Below are 23,920 nucleotides of genomic sequence, written 5' to 3' on the forward strand. Positions count from 1 at the left end.
TTCTCTTAATCTGCAAGTTATTTGAGAAATATTTTGTGTTTATTGTACATTTATCATAGTAAATCTGCTCAACCCTTCAAGGAACTTGTTTTTCGGGACCAAGTTTTGCGTATTTCGTCACATATATTGAAAATTACTGTAGCTACAGGTATGAAAACGATTCAATTTAATTTCTTAGTTCATTTTACATAAAGTACGCTGAATTCTACATCTTAACGACTTCCATTGTTGTAATTGTTAGACATGCATCGCAACCTTAACGATTGTTGATTTTCTTTGGAGACAATCAGTTTCATTGTCAAGATCTACTATAAGAAGGTTTGTGTTATCTGCAAATACCATTGTCACATCTTACAAGGTTCAAGATCTCAAAATTTTACATCTTAGAACGTCTCACAACCTCTCCGCTGCAATGCATCTCTTCACTCTGGGGTTTCTAGCGATTGTGAGTATCAATAATTATTTACAATATTCATTTTGACTGAATCTAAAGCCACTCACACTAGAATGTCAACTAAGATATATCATTAGATTTTGGCAATTTGTTGTTAATTTCTGTAAAAGCACAGCAACATTTGATTTGTTTTCCACTATTCTCTAGGATTTTTTTTTGAGAAAAAAATATCTGTGAACTACATTTTGTCAACAACTCTGGTGTGAACGTGGCTATGAGCCCACTCATTGAAACTTATTGATGGATCTCTGAGACATCATTAAAATATTATTCAAGCTTTTGTCACATTGTCATGTAACCGATAATATGGATAAAGTCCTTTTTTCATATCCCTGATATAACTGAACCGGATGTATTTAATGATTCAAGGTCATTAAATCTGCATATTATATCTAGATTATATCTGCATATTATATCACAATATATCTTGACAATATATCTACATATCATATTATTAGATTATTATATCTGCAAATGGTTTTGTTACATATACAGGTATCATTCTCCACAAGTATTTTTTCTTTTTTCTGATACATATTCATGAAGAATGATATACTGGATTAGTATTTGTATTTTTCTGTTTTCCCGTGGAACTATTTTATGTGAAAAAGATTTTATCATTCATCATCATACCCTTTTTAGAGTTGGAGGTTGATTCTTCATTATGCTAAATTTGGTAGTCAGAGTATTTTAAGAATTGTATATTCTTTGATAATAGCTTATTTATGTGAAGTCCACTTTTCTTCTAATTTATGTCAATTCTAGCAGTATTTTTTTGTAATATTCAGGGACCAGTCGGTCACATCAAATCACCCACGTAGCTCTTAGCTCTAATTTTAAGATCTATGCATACCACCCTACACAGACTAGGCCTTGGGGCGTTTTTACTTTCCTTGCCCTATTACCATAGGTAAGGAAAGTATTGCTTTCCGAAAAAATTTAAAGTACCACAATTTCTAAATTTCTATACGTTTCAAGGTCTCCTGAGTTCAAAAAGTTGTTTTTGGGTATTGGTCTGTATGTGTGTGTGTGTGTGTATGAGTGTATGTGCGTCTGTGTACACGATATCTCATCTCCCAATTAACGGAATGACTTGAAATTTGGAAATTAAGGTCCTTTCACTATAAGGATCCGACACGAACAATTTCGATCAAATGCAATTCAAGATGGCGGCTAAAATGGCGAAAATGTTGTCAAAAACAGGGTTTTTCGTGATTTTCTCGGAAACGGCTCCAACGATTTTGATCAAATTTATACCTAAAATAGTCATCGATAAGCTCTATCAACTGCCACAAGTCCCATATCTGTAGAAATTTCAGGAGCTCCGCCCCATCAATGCAAAGTTCAATTCCAAATTCCTAATTATCAGGCTTCAGATACATTTTAAACAAAAAAATCAAGTGGAGTAAATTAAGCATGAAAATCTCTACAATTGATGTTCAGTGACATTTTCACCTAAAGTTGGAAATAAACTTAAAATTCGAGAAAATGTAATTATTCAATTGAAAATTATGGTTGATTCTATTAAATCATTCACTATGAGGAGAAAGCAGACCTCATGTGTGTCTCCAGCATTATTACCCTGTCACCAACTGGTTCAAATGTTTGAATAGTAGACTTGAGATGCGCGGGAACACTAGCGTCAGGTGATCAATTTTCATAACAGCAAGGAAAGTTGTGTGAGTGCACCACACCAGATTTTTTGTTTTATTCATTCATATGAGAGAACCTTATCAATATGAGTAGATATATATTACCAATCCTGCAGCAAATGTCCCAGAACCGCCTTTAACCTCAAGGTCACCCAAGACAATCCCAACCTAACCTCAAGGTCACCCAAGATGACCAAACCTAACCTCAAGGTCACCCAAGACGATCCCAACCTAACCTCAAGGTCACCCAAGATGACAAAACCTAACCTCAAGGTCAACCAAAACGACCCAACCTAACCTCAAGGTCACCCAAAACGACCCAACCTAACCTCAAGATCACCCAAGATGACCAAACCTAACCAAGGTCACCCAAGTCGACCAAACCCAACCTCAAGGTCACCCAAGATGACCAGACCTAACCTCAATGTCATCCAAATCAAATCAAAAAAAAAAAATAATAAATTTAAAAAAAATTTTCTTCTAATTAAAAAAAAAAAATAAAAAATAAATTAAAACACATAAAATCGGGAATAAATCAAAATAAATCAGAAGGCCTCTCACCCACTTGTGAAGCATATATAGTGTGCACAACAGTGTAGGACCATCAGTGTTCAGCCACAAGCCATACAAGACAGACATCCCTATCTGTGTGTGTGTTATCAAGTTTCATAGAACCCTGCTTTCCAAACATTACAGTGCTAGGCAGCTGCATATCCATAGAATCCAAAGTTTCATACATTACAGTGCTAGACAGATGTATTTCTCAGTGTTTCACTAAGACACAGCCACACCACCACCATTTTTTGATCTTCAATTGTGTAGAAAAAGGTTAGTACATAAGTATTGTAAAGTATCAAATTTGGGTAGATAAAAATCCCTAACCGAAATAGTAATAGGTCTGAAAATAAAGTAACTGGCTAATATCGCCAAATAGATAATAACTAAGATTAGATAGCATCAGCCTGTTCTGGCTAAATGGTACAAAAACCTAAAAAGGATTTGAAGGAATTCTGTTGCTCATAAATAGATTATTATATAAAATATTTGAAGATTGAGGTTAGGTACATGTATTCACGGATCGGTGACCTAGAGATCGATCAAACCGAGAAACGTAGAATCTGACCAAAACCCCTTGGCAGAGCTTTATTGCAATCAGATGGTGTGCAATGTGAAAAAACATCTGATCACGTGGCTAATTATTAGGTAGCATGGAATTAATATTAATGTATAGAATATTAGCTAGCATGTAAAGAGCATAAATAAAAAACCAAATAAAAATAATTTAATGTATTCAGGAAATAAAAGGTACCAGGCGCATGAATACCGAATAAAATTTGCATACACCAATAGTAAAACGGCAGTTAATAGGCGGCAATTGTAGGCCAATTCAAAAATATTTATATATATTTCTATAAATGTTCGGAATCTATGTTGAATTGTTGTATAGTCTATGTTATCGATATGGCTCGAAAGCAAAGAAATTATTAATCATACAATCTAAGCAATATTTGGTATTTTTTGTAAGATCTATTTGAACCTAAATGGCAGAGGACTAAGATATTTAAATTTTATGCTAATTTGAAAGTCGGAAATAGGATTTGTAAAACTTGAGAAAGGAGAACCAGCACTCGCCAACCAAATGCCACCAGGAGAGGACCCCAAATATTGTAGAGCGTAGTACCTTGATGATGATTTTGTAAAAGTTAAAGTTAAATTAAACTATTAAATTTCTTAAAAGACTTCGTGATGCTATTGTGAAGCAGAAGTCATTTTCATTTTTAATAAATTTATAACCCCTTGGAGGAGACGATTCCGGCTACCATATTCCTGGACCACATGGAGTTGGATCGACATCGGCGGCTTACAAGAAGATTTTCGACACGTGAGTGATAAATATTGAATTAGTGATGGGCGCCCTAGTGCTTCGAATTAATCCAATAATCAAAGCTAGCTCATCGAAAGGGTTTTTATTATGAATTAAGAAATTAATAAGAGTAATACTTGCGCAAGTGAAATTGGTATTAAAGGTATTTTATTGAAAGAAAAATATAGATCAATATTTCAGAAATTTCTATTAAATCAAAGAAGTATAAAATCTAGGCTATTAAAACATATGCATATGACATTTAATTTTTGCAATATAATTTGCGATAGTTTATTATAGCTCTAATTCACTGGATGAATGGCTCTATCTATTCCATCAGGTGCCGAATCTTGCACCCTGAGATAAAAATATATATTCGATACAAAGAAATCTACTAAGTACTAGAGATTTTAATATATATATATTTGGATTATTAGTGGCTAATTTATCAAGCTGATCTTAAAGCACACATTTTTAATTGAATTGTCCAAGTCGACAAGTATTGGCAAGCGCATATCGCAGCTACATGCAAAAGAATGCATATGATTTTAAGATAAAGGCACATGGTAATGATTCGTGCCATAAATCTAGAATATAAAGTTTAGCCTGTGATATTTTATTGATTTCAATTATTGTTCTATTTTTATATTATATTTTTTATCGCTCTTTATATATTTTTTGCCTCGATTTATTTTTTGCATTATTTGTGTAATATATGTATGAAACGTTTATGGTGTGCAATTTATTTATATTCCTCAACACTATGTATAAGTATCATATTTATATATATTTATTTTCTATTGAATTACAAGAGTTATAGGAGAAGCCCATACCTAGGCCTATCAAGATTTTTTTTAAGACTGAATACTATTAGAAAACCACGACCTAATTATATAATTATATCAAATCTCATGCTTTACCGACTGATGCCAAGCAGGAGGCTAATCGTTATTTAAATATAAAGAATAACGTGACATAAAAACATGCCGTACCAACGTGGGACTGATGATGAGAGCCAAGCTCATTGAATAATTATTTGAAATTAAGTCAATAACCATATTGAAAATTATAGATAACTTATACGAGTTTTGAGGAAAACTGGCGAAGTGAAATTTGTATTACTTTTTGGGGAATCAATAGCTTTAAATAAAGAGAAATTATATGTTTTAAAGAAAATTTTATATTATTAGTACTGTAAAAAATACATGTTTATAGAGAGAGATTATATTTTATAAGCCTAAACTGCTATTACTTTCTAGTCAAAAATATATTATATGTTTAAGCCGGTTGGAAAATAAGTCACAGCCTGTAAACTAGCCAAGAATAAATTAAAACAAAACATTGGGGGTGCTAGAGCATTATAAAAACTTAAGTATAAATACCTTGTCGTATGAGTATCCAAACACTTTGCACATCACTGTTTCACTGTAAGTCCCGGTTTGTGTCTCTTTTTTAAGCATTTTCGCTTATCATTTTATCACTTTTAATTAGCATTTATCATATTTGACATAATGAATCACACTCCCGCAAACTCTGAAGTTTCATATATGTACGGCGGTTGCACAGATCCCACTTTGTCGACTCCAAGCACATCAAACCCCACCACGGTAGATGCCAATATGCCACGAGAAAGGGAACCAGGAAGCGTCGGGTCGATAGTCTTCGATCCACCAGGTCTGCAACCTCTATCATCCACTCGAATCGACGCCGCTGACACACCATTGAATCAACGGATAGTAGAGATCAACTTTGAAGGGGGCGAGGAGCAGCCTGCAGAACCCGCATCGCCGGAGGCCGAGTCACACCTGAGCAAACAAAGTATATTTTCAATCACAGAGTTAGATCCGCTTCAAAAGGTAATAATGGAACAAACTAGCAGTACTTTCAATATTATGTTACAAAAAACAATGGATAATATGATGCAGGAGATTAAAAAAGAGATTGCTACAGTAAAAGAGGAAAATAAACAAACAGTGGAACAGGGCATGAAAGAGACCGCAGGTGCTATAAAATCAGTAGAACAACGGTTGGATAATATTGAAACTAAAGTAGAGAATCATAGGGAAGAATTAAAAGCAATGATAACCCTACAAAAAGAAAGTCAGGATAAAGTTACGGCAGGATTATCGGAAAGGTTGGATACGGTTACATGTGAACTCAATGAAAGGATAGATAACCTAACCACACAAATCACTACACCCATTCATGATATAACAAATAACATTAAGGCCGATTGCCACCAAGAAATCCACAAACAAATTACCGTTGCCAATCAAACCTTAACAACTACAGTTGACAAAAATATTAACAGTTTTAAAGAAATACAAAATAAACAGATTAATATGTCCACAAAAATGAACCAACTGCAAGGTAGCATAAATCAAAATACAGAAACCTGTAAAGCTTTAAACGGAACTCTACTAATTCAAAAATCCACTCTGACTCAATTAAATCAAGAAATAAACGCAAATAGAATTACACATAATAGTCAATGGCAGATAACACAGGAAAAAATAACAGCATTAGAAAATCATATTCAACAACGACCTCAAGGGATTCAAACAGACAACCTCAACGTACATAGTATATTACAAGGACTAGGAAAATTTGATAATACTGATCACCATTTGCAACCTCAACCATTCATTGATCAGATAAAATTAGTACAAACTCTCGCACCTACCTCTTGGAATTTTTGGCGTCTTCATTTGACTAGTTTATTGATTGGCGAACCCCTGATGTTCTTTCGGAGTAGAGCCCATGAATTTACATCATTGGATGAGTTTGTAGCTGTCTTCCTGGAACAGTATTGGAGCAGAAGTAAACAGTTGGACGTGCTAGCGGACATTATATCATGCGATTTCAACCCTAACTTAGACGGTGCATGTACCACTTTCGTCACTGCCCTACAGTTTAAAAATTCTCAATTGAGCGAGCCCATTAATGAATCGGCATTAGCAAGTATTATTTTAAAGAAGCTACCGTATCAAGTTAGAATGGCACTCGCCACACAACCCATTACTGATTGCAAGCAGCTAATAAATCATTTATATGGCATACAGTCTGTGATGGCAATATCAAGGCACCGTTCAGACCAGAGATACGCACAAAATCAACATAACTTAAAATTTAATCAGTATAACAGCCAAAATTATGAACCGGTATCATATGATCGCTACCGATCTGCTCCTCAATTTGAACGCCGCTATGAACACAGGCAAAATGGTAACTGGAATAATGAAAAATTTCAAAATCGCACAACCAACCACTATGCCCAGCAGAGCAATCGTAAGAATCACTATGATGGCCGTGATCGATTAAACTCAAATAATAATCACACACAAAACAATTACAACTGAAATTATAAACCGCCACCTCAACAAGTAAGTACAAATTATACATTAGCGCATGCAATAGGATTGAATCAACAAAAAACACAGAAACCAACACCAAAAACCGCCGCCCACCATGAAATTAAAACAACCCGCAAACATCAACCCATATCAAGTATTCTGTTCCCCACCGAAGAGCAACCCGCCACCGAAGAATCACTACCGGCCACCACCCTACAACAAGAACCGATACACTATAATAATGCTGAAATCCCACCACTGCCAAAAATAAACAGTTGCCAGGAGGAGACCGCCACCATACTACCTGTTTTGACCACCACCATGCATCCACACACAGAGCCTGCACCCGCGCATCATTCGGCCCCACCAAGGCACCCCAAGGAACCCAGGATGGAGGACCAAGAGGACGACACCAGGCAGGACGGACTACCGGACAAGAGGAGCGACCACCGCAAGGCCCGGAGACGGAGGCGCCCGAAGACACCCGACCGGCATCAGGACGAGGAGGACGGACTACATCACCTGAGGAGCATGCATCGCAAGGCCCGGAGGCGGAAGAAACGGAGGAACCGCGCGCGCCGATGGAGGCCGCATGCACGGTTCAAACGCCCGAAGAGGACACTGGACCGACACCGTGGAAGACAGGAGCGGACCGACGGCGTGCATCCGCGGCACATACGTTTCAAGAGGGCAAACCAGCTATGTGACCGGCAAAATGGACCAAAATGAATGGATTAAAAATGGAACTGGTAACAAAGCAACTATTGATTCATGCCGGGAAAATAATGGAGTGGACTACTTGTGGAGGTTAATTAAGGATAAACGGTGTTTGAGAAGAATGGAAGCAATAAAAAGTTACATTAATAAAATGGAAGTAAATAGTTATTATATGATGAGAGATTATGATATTAAAAAGATGATAAATGTTTGGATATTGTGTTTAATGTTTGTTATGATGGCTGTGATAATATTGAAAAGTGATGCTATAATTAAGGCCATGTTATTGTTGAAAGAATTTATTAGTGTTGATTGGAAGTGTTATATTATTGAATTGTTTATTATGATGATGAAGCCTAATAATGAATTTAAGTGGAAAGTATCGGATGAAGATGATTGGAAGCTTTTATATTATAAAGTCGTTTATTGGTGTAACTAGCATTATAAACAATGCCACTAAAGTGAAAATATTGAGGCTCAACGGAATAAATAGAAATAATAAGGAAGAAAACAGAACCAGATCAAGGAATTGTTTTAAAAGATACACCAGATACAAGGGCTTTAAATTCATGGTGAAAAAATTATCAGTTAGGACAGCCTCAACAATCAAAAACCGAACAGCAGATAACCGAACGGCCTACAGCAACAACTACAAGCAGAAAGCCAAAAGATACGGGAAAGCCACGAAATTTCTACATGCAATATCGTCGAATTTTCAAATAAATATGATAAGTAATCAAAGAAAACACCACTATCAAGCCAATTACTAACCTTTTGTAATAAATTTAATCTTGGCATAGAACCGCATGGCAACAATCCAGTGTTTTAATTCCTTCCAACCATTAGAAGCCTGCAATAAGAAAAAGAACAATTTTTAAATGTGTAATTAAATTAGCTACATCCACTAAAAAAGGACACAAGCGGGGATAGTATATTTAAAATTTGTAAATTACCTTTAAAGAGAAAAAAATGCAGCAGTTAGGTTAATTATGAAATTCGACAGCAAATTCTGTAGAGCCAGTGACCAGCTGGGCAAGGCCACCTGAATCAAATATGTAATGCCTGCAAACATGATTATGAAAAAGTATGGTTACCCCAAAATTGTTATTTATTATTGTTATTTATTATATTTATTAATGTCGGTATATTTATTTATATGTTTTATATTTATTACTTTTAATTATGCCACGTTTGTTACCTGAAAAGACCTAAAGTGAATACAAGCTACCAAAAAACCAAAGAGCCATTAGCAAAAGAAAAGTATTGTACCTGATGTATAGAAAATTATTTATATTAAGACCTAAGAAATACTATAAGATACAAGCCCAGAAGTTTTGTGAATCGAAATTATTGTCTAAAAGGAATCATTTATGAGAATTATGAAATGTGTGTAGTTAGGTTGGCGGCCCTGCAAGTGGCGAATTTAAAAATATTATGTTTTAAGTGTTGTCAGGAGGAGTGCGTTTAGAAGTTTATATTTATGATATTTTATGTGTGTTGAGGAGGAGAATTTGTTATTGTATTTGATAAAGGTATAAAGGAGATGCAGCAAATATGTCTGCGAACTGTGATAGAAGTATGAGAGTATAATTTATAATTAAAGTATAGTGTATATCGATGTATTGAAGGGTGGGTTTTCATTAAAAACATTGTGATTCTCAAATATTTTGAATTCAAACCCAGGGGCGCGTGTAAAGTATCAAATTTGGGTAGATAAAAATCCCTAACCGAAATAGTAATAGGTCTGAGAATAAAGTAACTGGCTAATATCGCCAAATAGATAATAACTAAGATTAGATAGCATCAGCCTGTTCTGGCTAAATGGTACAAAAACCTAAAAAGGATTTGAAGGAATTCTGTTGCTCATAAATAGATTATTATATAAAATATTTGAAGATTGAGGTTAGGTACATGTATTCACGGATCGGTGACCTAGAGATCGATCAAACCGAGAAACGTAGAATCTGACCAAAACCCCTTGGCAGAGCTTTATTGCAATCAGATGGTGTGCAATGTGAAAAAACATCTGATCACGTGGCTAATTATTAGGTAGCATGGAATTAATATTGATGTATAGAATATTAGCTAGCATGTAAAGAGCATAAATAAAAAACCAAATAAAAATAATTTAATGTATTCAGGAAATAAGAGGTACCAGGCGCATGAATACCGAATAAAATTTGCATATACCAATAGTAAAACGGCAGTTAATAGGCGGCAATTGTAGGCCAATTCAAAAATATTTATATATATTTCTATAAATGTTCGGAATCTATGTTGAATTGTTGTATAGTCTATGTTATCGATATGGCTCAAAAGCAAAGAAATTATTAATCATACAATCTAAGCAATATTTGGTATTTTTTGTAAGATCTATTTGAACCTAAATGGCGGAGGACCAAGATATTTAAATTTTATGCTAATTTGAAAGTCGGAAATAGGATTTGTAAAACTTGAGAAAGGAGAACCAGCACTCGCCAACCAAATGCCACCAGGAGAGGACCCCAAATATTGTAGAGCGTAGTACCTTGATGATGATTTTGTAAAAGTTAAAGTTAAATTAAACTATTAAATTTCTTAAAAGACTTCGTGATGCTATTGTGAAGCAGAAGTCATTTTCATTTTTAATAAATTTATAACCCCTTGGAGGAGACGATTCCGGCTACCATATTCCCGGACCACATGGAGTTGGATCGACATCGGCGGCTTACAAGAAGATTTTCGACACGTGAGTGATAAATATTGAATTAGTGATGGGCGCCCTAGTGCTTCGAATTAATCCAATAATCAAAGCTAGCTCGTCGAAAGGGTTTTTATTATAAATTAAGAAATTAATAAGAGTAATACTTGCGCAAGTAAAATTGGTATTAAAGGTATTTTATTGAAAGAAAAATATAGATCAATATTTCAGAAATTTCTATTAAATCAAAGAAGTATAAAATCTAGGCTATTAAAACATATGCATATGATATTTAATTTTTGCAATATAATTTGCGATAGTTTATTATAGCTCTAATTCACTAGATGAATGGCTCTACCTATTCCGTCAGGTGCCGAATCTTGCACCCTGAGATAAAAATATATATTCGATACAAAGAAATCTACTAAGTACTAGAGATTTTAATATATATATATTTGGATTATTAGTGGCTAATTTATCAAGCTGATCTTAAAGCACACATTTTTAATTGAATTGTCCAAGTCGACAAGTATTAGCAAGCGCATATCGCAGCTACATGCAAAAGAATGCATATGATTTTAAGATAAAGGCACATGGTAATGATTCGTGCCATAAATCTAGAATATAAAGTTTAGCCTGTGATATTTTATTGATTTCAATTATTGTTCTATTTTTATATTATATTTTTTATCGCTCTTTATATATTTTTTGCCTCGATTTATTTTTTGCATTATTTGTGTAATATATGTATGAAACGTTTATGGTGTGCAATTTATTTATTATTCCTCAACACTATTGTATAAGTATCATATTTATATATATTTTTTTTTTTATCGAATTACAAGAGTTATAGGAGAAGCCCATACCTAGGCCTATCAAGATTTTTTTTAAGACTGAATACTATTAGAAAACCACGACCTAATTATATAATTATATCAAATCTCATGCTTTACCGACTGATGCCAAGCAGGAGGCTAATCGTTATTTAAATATAAAGAATAACGTGACAGTATCCATTCAATTATATGTTTTCTGTGTAAAAAGATGTCATCATATTTGTTAATTCAGCATAATATTATATTGGAAAAGTTGATTCAACAAGAGATATCCATCGTAGTGTAGTGGTTAGCATTTCTGTTTTTCATTCTAGAGGACTGGGGTTCAAATCTTCATATAGGTAAGAAATCACCTTACTATACTTTCAACGAAGGCTGTTTCAACGACCCCCACTCCACCTCCCCCAGTCACATGACCAATGGCCACCAGTCTTTATCAGCATCCACTTCCTGTTCCAACAAGTATGTATGACGTCATCTCTCTACTATGCCTATACATCTCAATAATGTTCTCACTGTAGGGCTGAGAGTGAGAGAGTGACAGAAACGTAGTGAGAGAGAAAGAGAGTGAACAGTGAGTGATCAGTGAGTGAACAGTGGGTGAGGGAGTGACACAGTGAGTGGGAGAGAGAGTGAGAGTCACACAAAACTATCACTATACAATCCTCATACCAATTGCACAATGTTTTGCAATCAATTATTTACAATTTTCCTTGTTTGATAAGTCATCTCACAATGCCAAATGTAGGCAGTCTGACATCTATAATTAAACTTGAGTGCAAAGTGTAAAGCTGAGTTACACATACCTCTATTGTAGGCATTCTTGTGAGTTGACTAAAAATGTGTAAGTGAGGTTCACATCCACTGTTATCTGTTTGCACTGTAACCAATGCTGAGTGCATTACTAAATAAATAATACTTGACTTTCAGAATTGAGTCTCAATTTCATCTTATTGGAAATTTGTATCTTTGGATAGGATAGAATAGGAAACAAAAGATAACACAGAAGGTTACAATAATTTTCTTTATTTTCCAATTATTATACAAACATCATATAGGTAAGAAATCACCTTACTATACTTTCAACGAAGGCTGTTTCAATGACCCCCACTCCACCTCCCCAGTCACATGACCAATGGCCGCCAGTCTTTATCAGCATCCACTTCCTGTTCCAACAAGTCTGTATGACGTCATCTCTCAACTATGCCTATACAACTTAATAATGTTCCCACTGTAGGGCTGTGAGTGAGAGAGTGACAGATAGGTAGTGAGAGGAGCCCGATCATTGTCATCATCTCGTGAGTGTATGCTCTGTGTGCAGGGAAGTGGATAACTCCTGCCTTCTCCTACCATGCATGCACCTAGCATGCAAAATATGCATGCTAGGAGCAAGAAAATGCAGGTTCTGCCGCAGACGGATCGATGGCTGGCTCAATATCGAGCAAACTCCTTTAATCTCTAATCATATCATATCCAGGTACTTTCACTTTCTTAATATAATTCCTTATTTCTCTTGATTTTATTAACCACTTCCTGTCCTTCATCAATCTCCACAAGTAATCCATTTCATTATTATCCAGGCATGAATCCATATTTGTTTTGTAAGCAGCTCCGTTTTTATCATATTTCTTTGGCCTATTATTCCAGTCACATCGCTGATCTTCTTCCTTAAAGCGTATGTGCTGCAGATGCATGCTGTCATTGGTCTTTTCTTGTCCTCCATCCTGGTGAAGATCCAGTATCCTCCTTTTGCGTTTAAAATGTGCATGCGGCCAGTATGCATGCATGCGGTTCCTCCGTTTCTTCCGCCTCCAGGCCTTGCGATGGGCGCTCCTCTTCTCCCAGATGCCATCCTCTTGGTCTTCCATCTTGGGTCCTTGATCTGCTTTGGTGGGGTACAATGATGCGGGTGTATAGATTCTGTGCGCGGGTGCATGGTGGTGGTCTCCTCCTCCTGGCGATGGTTTATATTTAGTAGTGATGGGATTTCGGCATTATTGTAGTGGATCGGTTCTTGTTGTGGGGTTGTGGCCGGTAGTGATTCTTCGGGGGGGAACAGGAAACTTAATAGAGGTTGATGCTTTCAGGGTGTTTTAATTGCATTGTTGGTGGCGGTTTTTGGTGGTGGTTCATCAGATGTTGGGTTCTGTGTTCTTTGTTGGTTTAATCCTGTTGCATGTGCTAATGTATAATTTGTACTTATTTGATGAGGTGACGGTTTGTAATTTCTGTTGTAATTATTCTGAGTGTAACCATTATTTGTGTTTAATCGATCATGGCCATCATAATAATTTCTGTGAGTATTTTGATGTGCGTAATGATTAGTTGTGCAATTTTAAAAATTTCTACTATTCCAGTTATTGAAATGTTTATGTTCATAGCGGTGTTCAAATTGAGGGGCAGATCGGGAGTGATAATATGATACCAGTTCATAGTTTTGGCTGGTATACTGTTTACTTTTTGAATTATATTGATTCTGAGTGTACCTTTGGTCTGATCGGTGATTTGATATTGCCATCACAGACTGTATGCCATATAGATGATTTATTAGTTGCTTGCAATCGATAATGGGTTGGGTGGCGAGTGCCATTCTAACTTGATATGGTAGCTTCTTTAAAATGATACTCACTAATGCAGATTTGTTAATTGGCTCGTTCAGTTGAGAATTGTTGAACTGTAGGGCAGTGACGAAAGTGGTACATGCACCGTCTAAATTAGGATTGAAATCGCATGATATGATATCTGCTAGCACGTCCAACTGTTTACTTCTGCTCCAATACTGTTCCAGAAAGATACTTGCTTTGTTGAAGATGGCTGAGAGCAATATCAAATGGAGTCATCACAGTCCAATGGGGTCATCACAGTGATGATGGGTCCTGCTTCAGCCATTATGAGCCGCTTCATACAAATAATCCAGGGGTCAGCTCATTTGTCACCCAGCTCCTCATCTCGCCGCCGCCACCAGTCACCCCACCACCGCCACCAGTCACCCCACCACCAGTCACTCCACCACCGCCGCCAGTCATCCAACCACCACCACCAGTCATCCAACCTCCACCACCAGTCATCCAACTGCCGCCAGTCACCCCACCACCGCTGCCAGTCATCCAACCACCACCACTAGTCTCCCCACCACCGCCGCCAGTCATCCGGCCACCACTGCCAGTCGCCCCACCACCACTGGTCGCCCCACCACTGCCAGTCACCCCACCGCCAGTCGTTCGGCCGCCACCGGTCGTCCGGCCGCCGCTGGTCGCCCCACTGCTGCCAGTCATCTGGCCACCACTGCCGGTCGCCCCACCACCACCGGTCACCCCACTGTCAGCGACCATCCCGCCACCAGTCGTCCGGCCACTGCCAGTCGCCCCACCACTGCCAGTCACCCCGCCAACGGTCATCCGGCCACCGCCGGTCACCCCACCGCCGCCAGTCATCTGGCCACCACTGCCTGTCGCCCCACTGTCGGCGACCATTCCGCCACCAGTCATCCGACCACCACTGCCGGTCGCCCCACCACCACCGGTCGCCCCACCGACAGCTACCATCCCGCTACCAACAGTCGACCCACTGTGACTGGCCATTGTCCCGCCAGCTGAGGCCAGGATGGCTTCAATTTGGTAGTGGCCCTTCATATAGGTAAAAAATCACCTGCGAGCGTGGCCATTGGTCATGTGACTGGGGAGGTGGAGTGGGGGTCATTGAAACAGCCTTTTTTGAAAGTATAAGGTGATTTCTTACCTATATGAAGATCAAAAAACAGTGGTGGTGTGGCTGTGTCTTAGTGAAACACTGAGAAATACATCTGTCTAGCACTGTAATGTATGAAACTTTGGATTCTATGGATATGCAGCTGCCTAGCACTGTAATGTTTGGAACGCAGGGTTCTATGGAACTTGATAACACACACACAGATGGGGATGTCTCTCTTGTATGGCTTGTGGCTGAACACTGATGGTCCTACACTGTTGTGCACACTATATATGCTTCACAAGTGAGTGAGAGGCCTTCTGATTTATTTTGATTTATTCCTGATTTTATGTGTTTTAATTTTTTTTTTTTTTTTTTAATTAGAAAATTTTTTTTTTTTTATTTATTTATTTTTTTTTTTTGATTTGGATGACATTGAGGTTAGGTTTGGTCATCTTGGGTGACCTTGAGGTTGGGTTTGGTCGACTTGGGTGACCTTGGTTAGGTTTGGTCATCTTGAGTGATCTTGAGGTTAGGTTGGGTCGTTTAGGGTGACCTTGAGGTTGGGTTGGGTTGTCTTGGGTGACCTTGAGGCTAGGTTTGGTCATCTTGGGTGACCTTGAGGTTAGGTTGGGATTGTCTTGGGTGACCTTGAGGTTAGGTTTGGTCATCTTGGGTGACCTTGAGGTTAGGTTGGGATCGTCTTGAGTGACCTTGAGGTTAAAGGCAGTTCTGGGACATTGGCTCCAGGATTGGTAATATATATCTACTAATATGTTAAATCATTATATTACTGTAAATCTCTTTGTTCCAATAATAAGGAACAAATTCCCATGATATTGTACTGCTTTTGAATAAATAAAATCTTTTTCATTTAATCTTCATTTCAGTCCAGTCAATATAGTCATGAAAAAGAAGGTGTCAATGCAATTTATATTGTAGTTCTGATTTTTAAATTATGCTATGAGTTTCCACACTAATAAAACACTTGATGCGATTCATAGTGATTATAATTAATAAAAACATGAAGTAGGTACCAGTTTTTTTCAAAACATTTAAAAACTTTGAAACATTTCAACAACTAGTTCCAGTCTACTTTGGCCATTTTCAAGTTTAAATGCAGAAATAAACAAGTTGATACGAGATAATATAAATGTTGTGCCTGACCTTTTTAAAAGATGATAAGAAAGATAATTTTGAATAAAATTTAGAATTTAGAAATAGGCCGACACATCTAGAAAATACCTGAGTCTATACCTAATTCATGCAGTTGAACGGGCTAGAGTCAAGAAAACTTCAATTAATCTTGCCATGCCTGATTTACTAGGTTTCTACTATAAACTCACACTACACTTTGAATTAAAAAAAAAAAAATACAAACAACTTCAATAAACATTAGCAACTAAAATCGAACAACAGAAACAACAATATCATTCTTGTTGACATTCTTCATCTGATTCGGGGGCGCATTACTATCCCCGTTTAGATAGCAATACGTCACAAAATCAAACAAGATCAGTCATAAAATAACCAATTAATTTCAACATGAAATTACTCAAGAAAGAAAAAACCCGTTGAACCCAAATTTGGTCGATAGTAACCCATATAACCCATTTCATAATAATTTTGAATCCCCACTTTTGATTGACATCCTCGAATGAACCTTTGTTTCACTACACTGCACTTTCGTTGGTCTGTACGTTGCTTTATCGTCGGGGTTACAGTACCTTGTTTTGGCGGTGAACTTTTACCGGTTGAATTTGGCTTGACTGCGACGTCCTCTTACGTCCCTGGACCTGTCGTCTGAATGGGTGTCTTGAAGCGGTGTTACATAAAGTTGCGGAACCAAAGGGGTGGTACATAAAGTTGGTTTGGGGACACACATGAACCGCTGTAAATAAATGTATTACAGCATTAATTTCTAACTCTTCCTACAATTCATCAAAAGCCAAGACAGGAGTTTATTCTGTTATTTTATTTAGATTTTATCTTGACGTTCTGATTTCATTCTCAAAATTTAACAGATTTAAAACAAATTTACTTGCCAGAGTGTCATTAATATACAATGCAACATTTATGAAAACACCCGTAATAAATTAATATAATGCTTTTAGAAAATGAATACTTCATTAAATATGATGTTAACTTTTATATAAATTGATATAATACTCTTAGAAAAGGAATAATTCAGATTGAAATGATGCTAACTTATATGATATTTTTCGTTTGGTTTGCGAAATCAAATATAATTTTTCATATAGTAGCTCGGCTAGTATTGTTGGAAACTTGTGCGCAAGCCAACATTTATTTTATTTATTATTTATGAACTATAGGACGCAATCCAAGTGTAAATAACAGGCATTCGCCCAAAACTGCTCAGAACCTTAATTAAAAATGAACATTCAAGAGTTTATGATTTGATTTACCTACAAATACAAGTCCAAAAACGAGTATCAACTAGAATTATGAATTTATCACCAAATAAAACAAGACACTTTATAACACAATAAAAGAAAAAAATATAGAAAATTTCACTTTAAGGTAAAAATAATGTTTGATCAAGATTCATCTTGTAGATAGTTTTTACCTTTAATTAAATAAAATTAGTAGACACATAGAAAATAATTTAGATTGTATTAAAATTTGAACATTCATTAATATTAATTTCCTGGAAAAGAGAAACTTTCTTCTTTGTCTATTAAGATTTCTATCATAAAAAATTCACTAAATCATTCGAAAGCCTTAATGACATAAGAAAACAGAGTCTGAAAAATATAAATTATAAAATGTCATAAACTCAATAAGAACATAATCTTAAAAATTTCATTCCAGTTTGAAGGCTATCTTCCTGACTTTCAGCAATCAGCAATCAAAGTATCTTCCATCACTGATAAAATCAAAAAGATTATTCTCAATCAATATTAATAACTTGAAAAATAACAGGCTTTGTTGATTATATACCGTACTCTTTGATTGAAGTTTCAATCAATTAAATTCCCTAAATTATGTTTCAACCTTATTTCACGTACCTTAGCGGTTATTTGAAGAAACAATTATTCGTACATGATGAAGAAACACAATTAAACTTTTCAGGACATGGCACTACTAGAAAATGTAAACTTTAATAAAAATAAAGCTAGCTCCTACATTAACTAATTATATAAACTTATGAACTTGCCCAAAAAGGGCAAAACATAATGACTAGTCTATTGCGTATTAAATTTACCAATATAACTTGGGAAAAGGCCTGAATTAAAAAGAGTGCTCAGCACACTCCCCCTTCTTACGGTGTGAAACATGCAAAAAGAAATCTAATCAGGATATGTTACCATAGAGGCATTCTGTATGACTTGGAGAGTCGAATTTCTGGATTGATAGTGGGATCCAATTTGAAGCGGGCCCTCTTCAAAAGAAATCTCTTTAATCATTCCGAAATTCAGCGAGATTTGTGGCAAGAGTCTTTAAAACTGTGGCAAGAGTCAGGACAAAACAATATGGGTGTGTCCATCTTTCAAGCAGGTACCAAAGACGGACCGAGTATAATAATCTTGACTACTTCAATCACTTTATTGAGTCCCTGGTTATTTTCTTGGCAAACTCTAACAAGGGAAAACGTTTAAAAGACATCATAGTCTTAATTGGTTCTATGTTACTCTGCTGTTGTAAAATATGAAGTAGGTTGATTAAAATAGTAAAGGATGAAACTTTTTCACTCTGCTGAATGTATTGAAATCTAACTATCATTACTATAGATTAGAGAGTGCAACATATTTTTAACAATATAAAGCAATTCAGTAGGCAATACTATTCCACATAGGCTACGATTCAAAGATAATAATGGTTGAAACTGCAACGCTAGCGAGTTATCGGAGAGCAATGACACATGCTTTATGTACATTCCGTAGCTATGAAAATTTTCTATCCATTATTGTATTCCAGCCGGAAATCTCTACCACTGAATTATATTAAGTGAACTAAAACGGAAGCAGTTAAACTGAATACACCAATGATAAGTTTATAATTGCATTAATCATGGAAGGTAAACTAATAAAAAATAGGGATATCAACAAAAATAATATGAAATATAAAGCGAATAGAATATAAAATATGAGGCCTTAGACATTATTCTTATTATTTTATGAATGAGAATATATTTTATCTATATGTACTAACTCCTAACTATGTGAATGTATAATTCTTAACTATGAATGGATGAGTATTAAGCTATTGAAAATGGGTATAGTATAGAATATTATGATAAATCGTCTTATGCTAAATAACTTATTATTATTAGAGACATCACATACATACATTGCTACATAGGATATTATGACTGTTGATAACCTCAAAAATTGATTATCACCCGATCTGCCAAACAATCAATTATCTACTACCGTGAGAAAACTGTACATTCATTTCATTTACCGCGAGTATGCAGCCGATCAATGAAATAAAATTAAACCTAATTCACCTACCTAAATATATTTGAGATTGCGAGGTTAATAACATAATTTAATGACTAATCTAGTTGCGCAAGTTATTTACATTCCGGAATTTCTTCGATATACATTATAATTATTGTCACATAACAAAATCTTTGACTAATAAACCCTTCATGAACCCGTAATGAATCCTTCTAACAAATACAGTAAATATCTTTATCATAACTCTTTCCTTCTTTTCTCCTTCTCATTCATTGGGAATCATCTCGTTGAGTGTATAGAGACAAGGCTATAGAGTGGCGCCATACTCACAGAAACTTATCCAATTATTATAACTCACGACAAAAAATCTTGTCTTCAATAGACTGATCTGTTTCCTATTTTTTTTCATCTATTTCGGATATTTTCCAACATGACTCAAGCGTGATTTTGCATTCTACAATCATGAGAAAAACACTTCTCATTATATTATTCCAGTAGGAAACTTTTACCACAGAACGCTAGTCAAAACAAAACTATGATATCGGGTGCCAGGTTAATCGACAATAATAATTCTGTATTTCGCTTCTCACTAGAGTACGTGACATTTTCTCTAAACACTGGAAGCATACGCTACTATTACACTATTACTGATTTACAAGTGCACTGACATTTCCAACCTTACTGGAGCCTCACATAATTATTTCTCAACAATGAGATAAGATTTCTACTATACTGTTAATTACTTTTATTTAATTTTCCCAACAAAAATTCTATTTCCTTTTTGACACGAATTTTCCTACATATTTCTACTTTCATATCCCCAATTAACTTTTTAATCAACCTTTCATCTTCAACTACAGAATAATTTAAACTCATGCTTGACTCGAGAGATTTTCCCTTTTCATTTCAAATTCAACTAGAAGAATTTCACTGTTAATTTTATTTTGATTTAACCCGTTCAGTACTGTTCCAATATTTATTTCTACTTTCACTGATAAACATTTTAACATTACCTAGGTACTCGAAAAAGTTTCTCTGTTATTTTATTTGTATACCTTAACCAATCATTTTAAATATTCATTGTCTATAACTTTCAATTTTCGTTACCATACCAAATTTCTAAGCAACTTTAAACTCAATAATACCCCCTTTTTTTTCACTAATTATTACTTGTGTTTTTGCGGCTGACTTTCCTACCAAACATTAACGAACCTTTTGACTGGGCTTCCCTAAACTGCCTTATTCTGATTGCTCTCCTTACAATCACTACGAAGACTCACTAAATATTCTAGATTTCGGTTTACGTTATTCTACTGACGAGCCCCATAACTCTCGAATGAACCAGACCGTTTACTAGATACAAAAAAATCTTAGCTCACACCATCTTCGGTGCCTTTCGCTAAAATTAAACAATTCCACCGTACAAATTTGCAAGGTTAGTCACAGCTAAATTCCTTGATTTGTTACATGGACAACTTTCGGGCAGTGCTCCGTTCTCTCTGGACCTACACTCGCGCCAATTACCTAAATTCAACAACAACACACACAGGCAGGACATCCCCGTGTCCTCCTCTAAATCTTGAGTCTTAACTAAACAAAAAAAATTCCCCACAGCCTACAGGAAACGTCACCAACACAACGGATCTTTACACTATCACTACGCATGCCTACCGCAAAAATCACACCTAAAAAAAATATTTCCAATAATAAAACTGATTCACCTTTTCGAGAATAAACATAACTGATAAAGGGACTTAACAACCTCAACTCAATCAACTTATTCTTATACAATTCCCAAGGATTTGATCATTGTTTCAACTTTAATCTACAATATCTAATTATTTAGTTTAAACATCTCAAGGCCAAAACTACTCATCAACTTTTCAAAACTACATATCAACAATAACTAATAAAACAGTTTCCTATTTATTCTCTGATTACCTTCGATCTACCTAAACTTATCAAAAGTTTTCCCTATTTTCCCTAAAAATTCTCCCATAATAATTTCCAAATTTTCCTAATTTAATTGAGTTGACTTTTAAAATCTCAATATTCACATTCACTACTACTATAATGATATTCAACTACCCGACGTGAGACCAGAATACGTACGTTGACATCACAATAATTTCTATCACCATTCACGGAATTACAGAATACAAAAATTTTATTCAGCACTTAGAATCAGTTGTTTTTCACCTATGTTAGTTTCTTCTACTAATTTTTATTCTACCGTTAAACCTTTAATTTGTCAATAATCGATTTCAATATAAAGTTTCAGAATACTTTCAACTTAAGCATCAATGATACTTGACTTTATCTTTAAGCACTTCAAAAGATTTTCATTTTAATGGATTTACTGAACTTAATAACTTCCCTATTTCATCTACAATTATTTAAACTCCAGAAAAATTGGAGTAGCAACTATAAATTATTCATTCAACTCCAAACCCAAAATATTGACAGTTAACACGTTCACAGAATGAATTATTAAGTATCGACTCAGAAAAATTGATCTTAACTAATTAGAATGAGTTAGAAAATTTGATTTTGTTTTTTAAATTTGAATTTCAGAGATATAAAATGCTATGTAGCAGAGTCGGCGCAGTTGTGTGCCTTTTGCTAAACATTCAGCAGCAGTGGCGCAGTTGTGTGCCTGCACTTTTTAAAAGTGCTAAAAAAGATAATTTTGAATAAAATTTAGAATTCAGAAATAGGCCGACACATCTAGAAAATACCTGAGTCTATACCTAATTCATGCAGGTGAACGGGCTAGAGTCAAGAAAACTTCAATTAATCTTGCCATGCCTGATTTAGTAGGTTTCTACTATAAACTAACACTACACTTTGAAATAATTGAAAAAAAATACAAACAACTTCAATAAACATTGGCAACTAAAATCGAACAACAGAAACAACAATATCATGTTACTTTGTTGACATTCTTCATCTGATTCGGGGGCGCATTACTATCCCCGTTTAGATAGCAATACGTCACAAAACCAAACAAGATCAGTCATAAAATAACCAATTAATTTCAACATGAAATTACTCAAGAAAGAAAAAACCCGTTGAACCCAAATTTCGTCGATAGTATCCCATATAACCCATTTCATAATAATTTTGAATCCCCACTTTTGATTGACATCCTCTAATGAACCTTTGTTTCACTACACTGCACTTTCGTTGGTCTGTACGTTGCTTTATCGTCGGGGTTACAGTACCTTGTTTTGGCGGTGAACTTTTACCGGTTGAATTTGGCTTGACTGCGACGTCCTCTTACGTCCCTAGACCTGTCGTCTGAACGGGTGTCTTGAAGCGGTGTTACATAAAGTTGCGGATTCAAAGGGGTGGTACATAAAGTTGGTTTGGGGACACACATGAACCGCTGTGAATGAATGTATTACAGAATTAATTTCTAACTCTTCCTACAATTCATCGAAAGCTAAGACAGGAGTTTATTCTGTTATTTAATTTAGATTTTATCTTGACGTTCTGATTTCATTCTCAAAATTTAACAGATTTAAAACAAATTTACTTGCCAGAGTGTCATTAATATACAATGCAACATTTATGAAAACACCCGTAATAAATTAATATAATGCTCTTAGAAAATGAATACTTCATTTATTATGATGTTAACTTTTATATAAATTGATATAATACTCTTAGAAAAGGAATAATTCAGATTGTAATGATGCTAACTTATATAATAATTTTCGTGTGGTTTGCGAAATCAAATATAATTCTTCATATAGTAGCTCGGCTAGTATTGTTGGAAACTTGTGCGCTAGCCAACATTTATTTTATTTATTATTTATGTACTATAGGACGCAATCCAAGTGTAAATAACAGGCATTCGCCCAAAACTGCTCAGAACCTTAATTAAAAATGAACATTCCAGAGTTTATGATTTGATTTACCTACAAATACGAGTCCAAAAACGAGTATCAACTAGAATTATGAATTTATCACCAAATAAAACAAGACACTTCATAACACAATAAAAGAAAAAAATATTGAAAATTTCACTTTAAGGTAAAAATAATGTTTGCCCTATAAGATTCATCTTGTAGATAGTTTTTACCTTCAATTAAATAAAATTAGTAGACACATAGAAAATAATTTAAGTTGTATTAAAATTTGAACATTCATTAATATTAATTTTCTGGAAAAGAAAAACTTTCTCCTTCGTCTATTAAGATTTCTATCATAAAAAATTTACTAGATCATTCGAAAGCCTTAATGACATG

The 23,920-nt window shown here is 35.2% G+C and overlaps 1 protein-coding gene across 1 annotated transcript in view; it reads left to right on the plus strand.

Annotated features, from left to right (window-relative positions):
• The first annotated feature begins 327 nt into the window (after positions 1-327).
• LOC111049986 overlaps positions 328-23,920 on the plus strand; it is a 57,243-nt gene continuing 33,650 nt past the window's right edge. Inside the window, exon 1 of the mRNA XM_039435294.1 lies at positions 328-445. Coding sequence (XP_039291228.1) covers positions 413-445 — 33 coding nt within the window. The 5' untranslated portion in view covers positions 328-412. The remainder of the gene's footprint in view (positions 446-23,920) is intronic.

Source organism: Nilaparvata lugens, chromosome 9, assembly GCF_014356525.2.
Source record: "Nilaparvata lugens isolate BPH chromosome 9, ASM1435652v1, whole genome shotgun sequence".
NCBI classification, from domain to species: domain Eukaryota; kingdom Metazoa; phylum Arthropoda; class Insecta; order Hemiptera; family Delphacidae; genus Nilaparvata; species Nilaparvata lugens.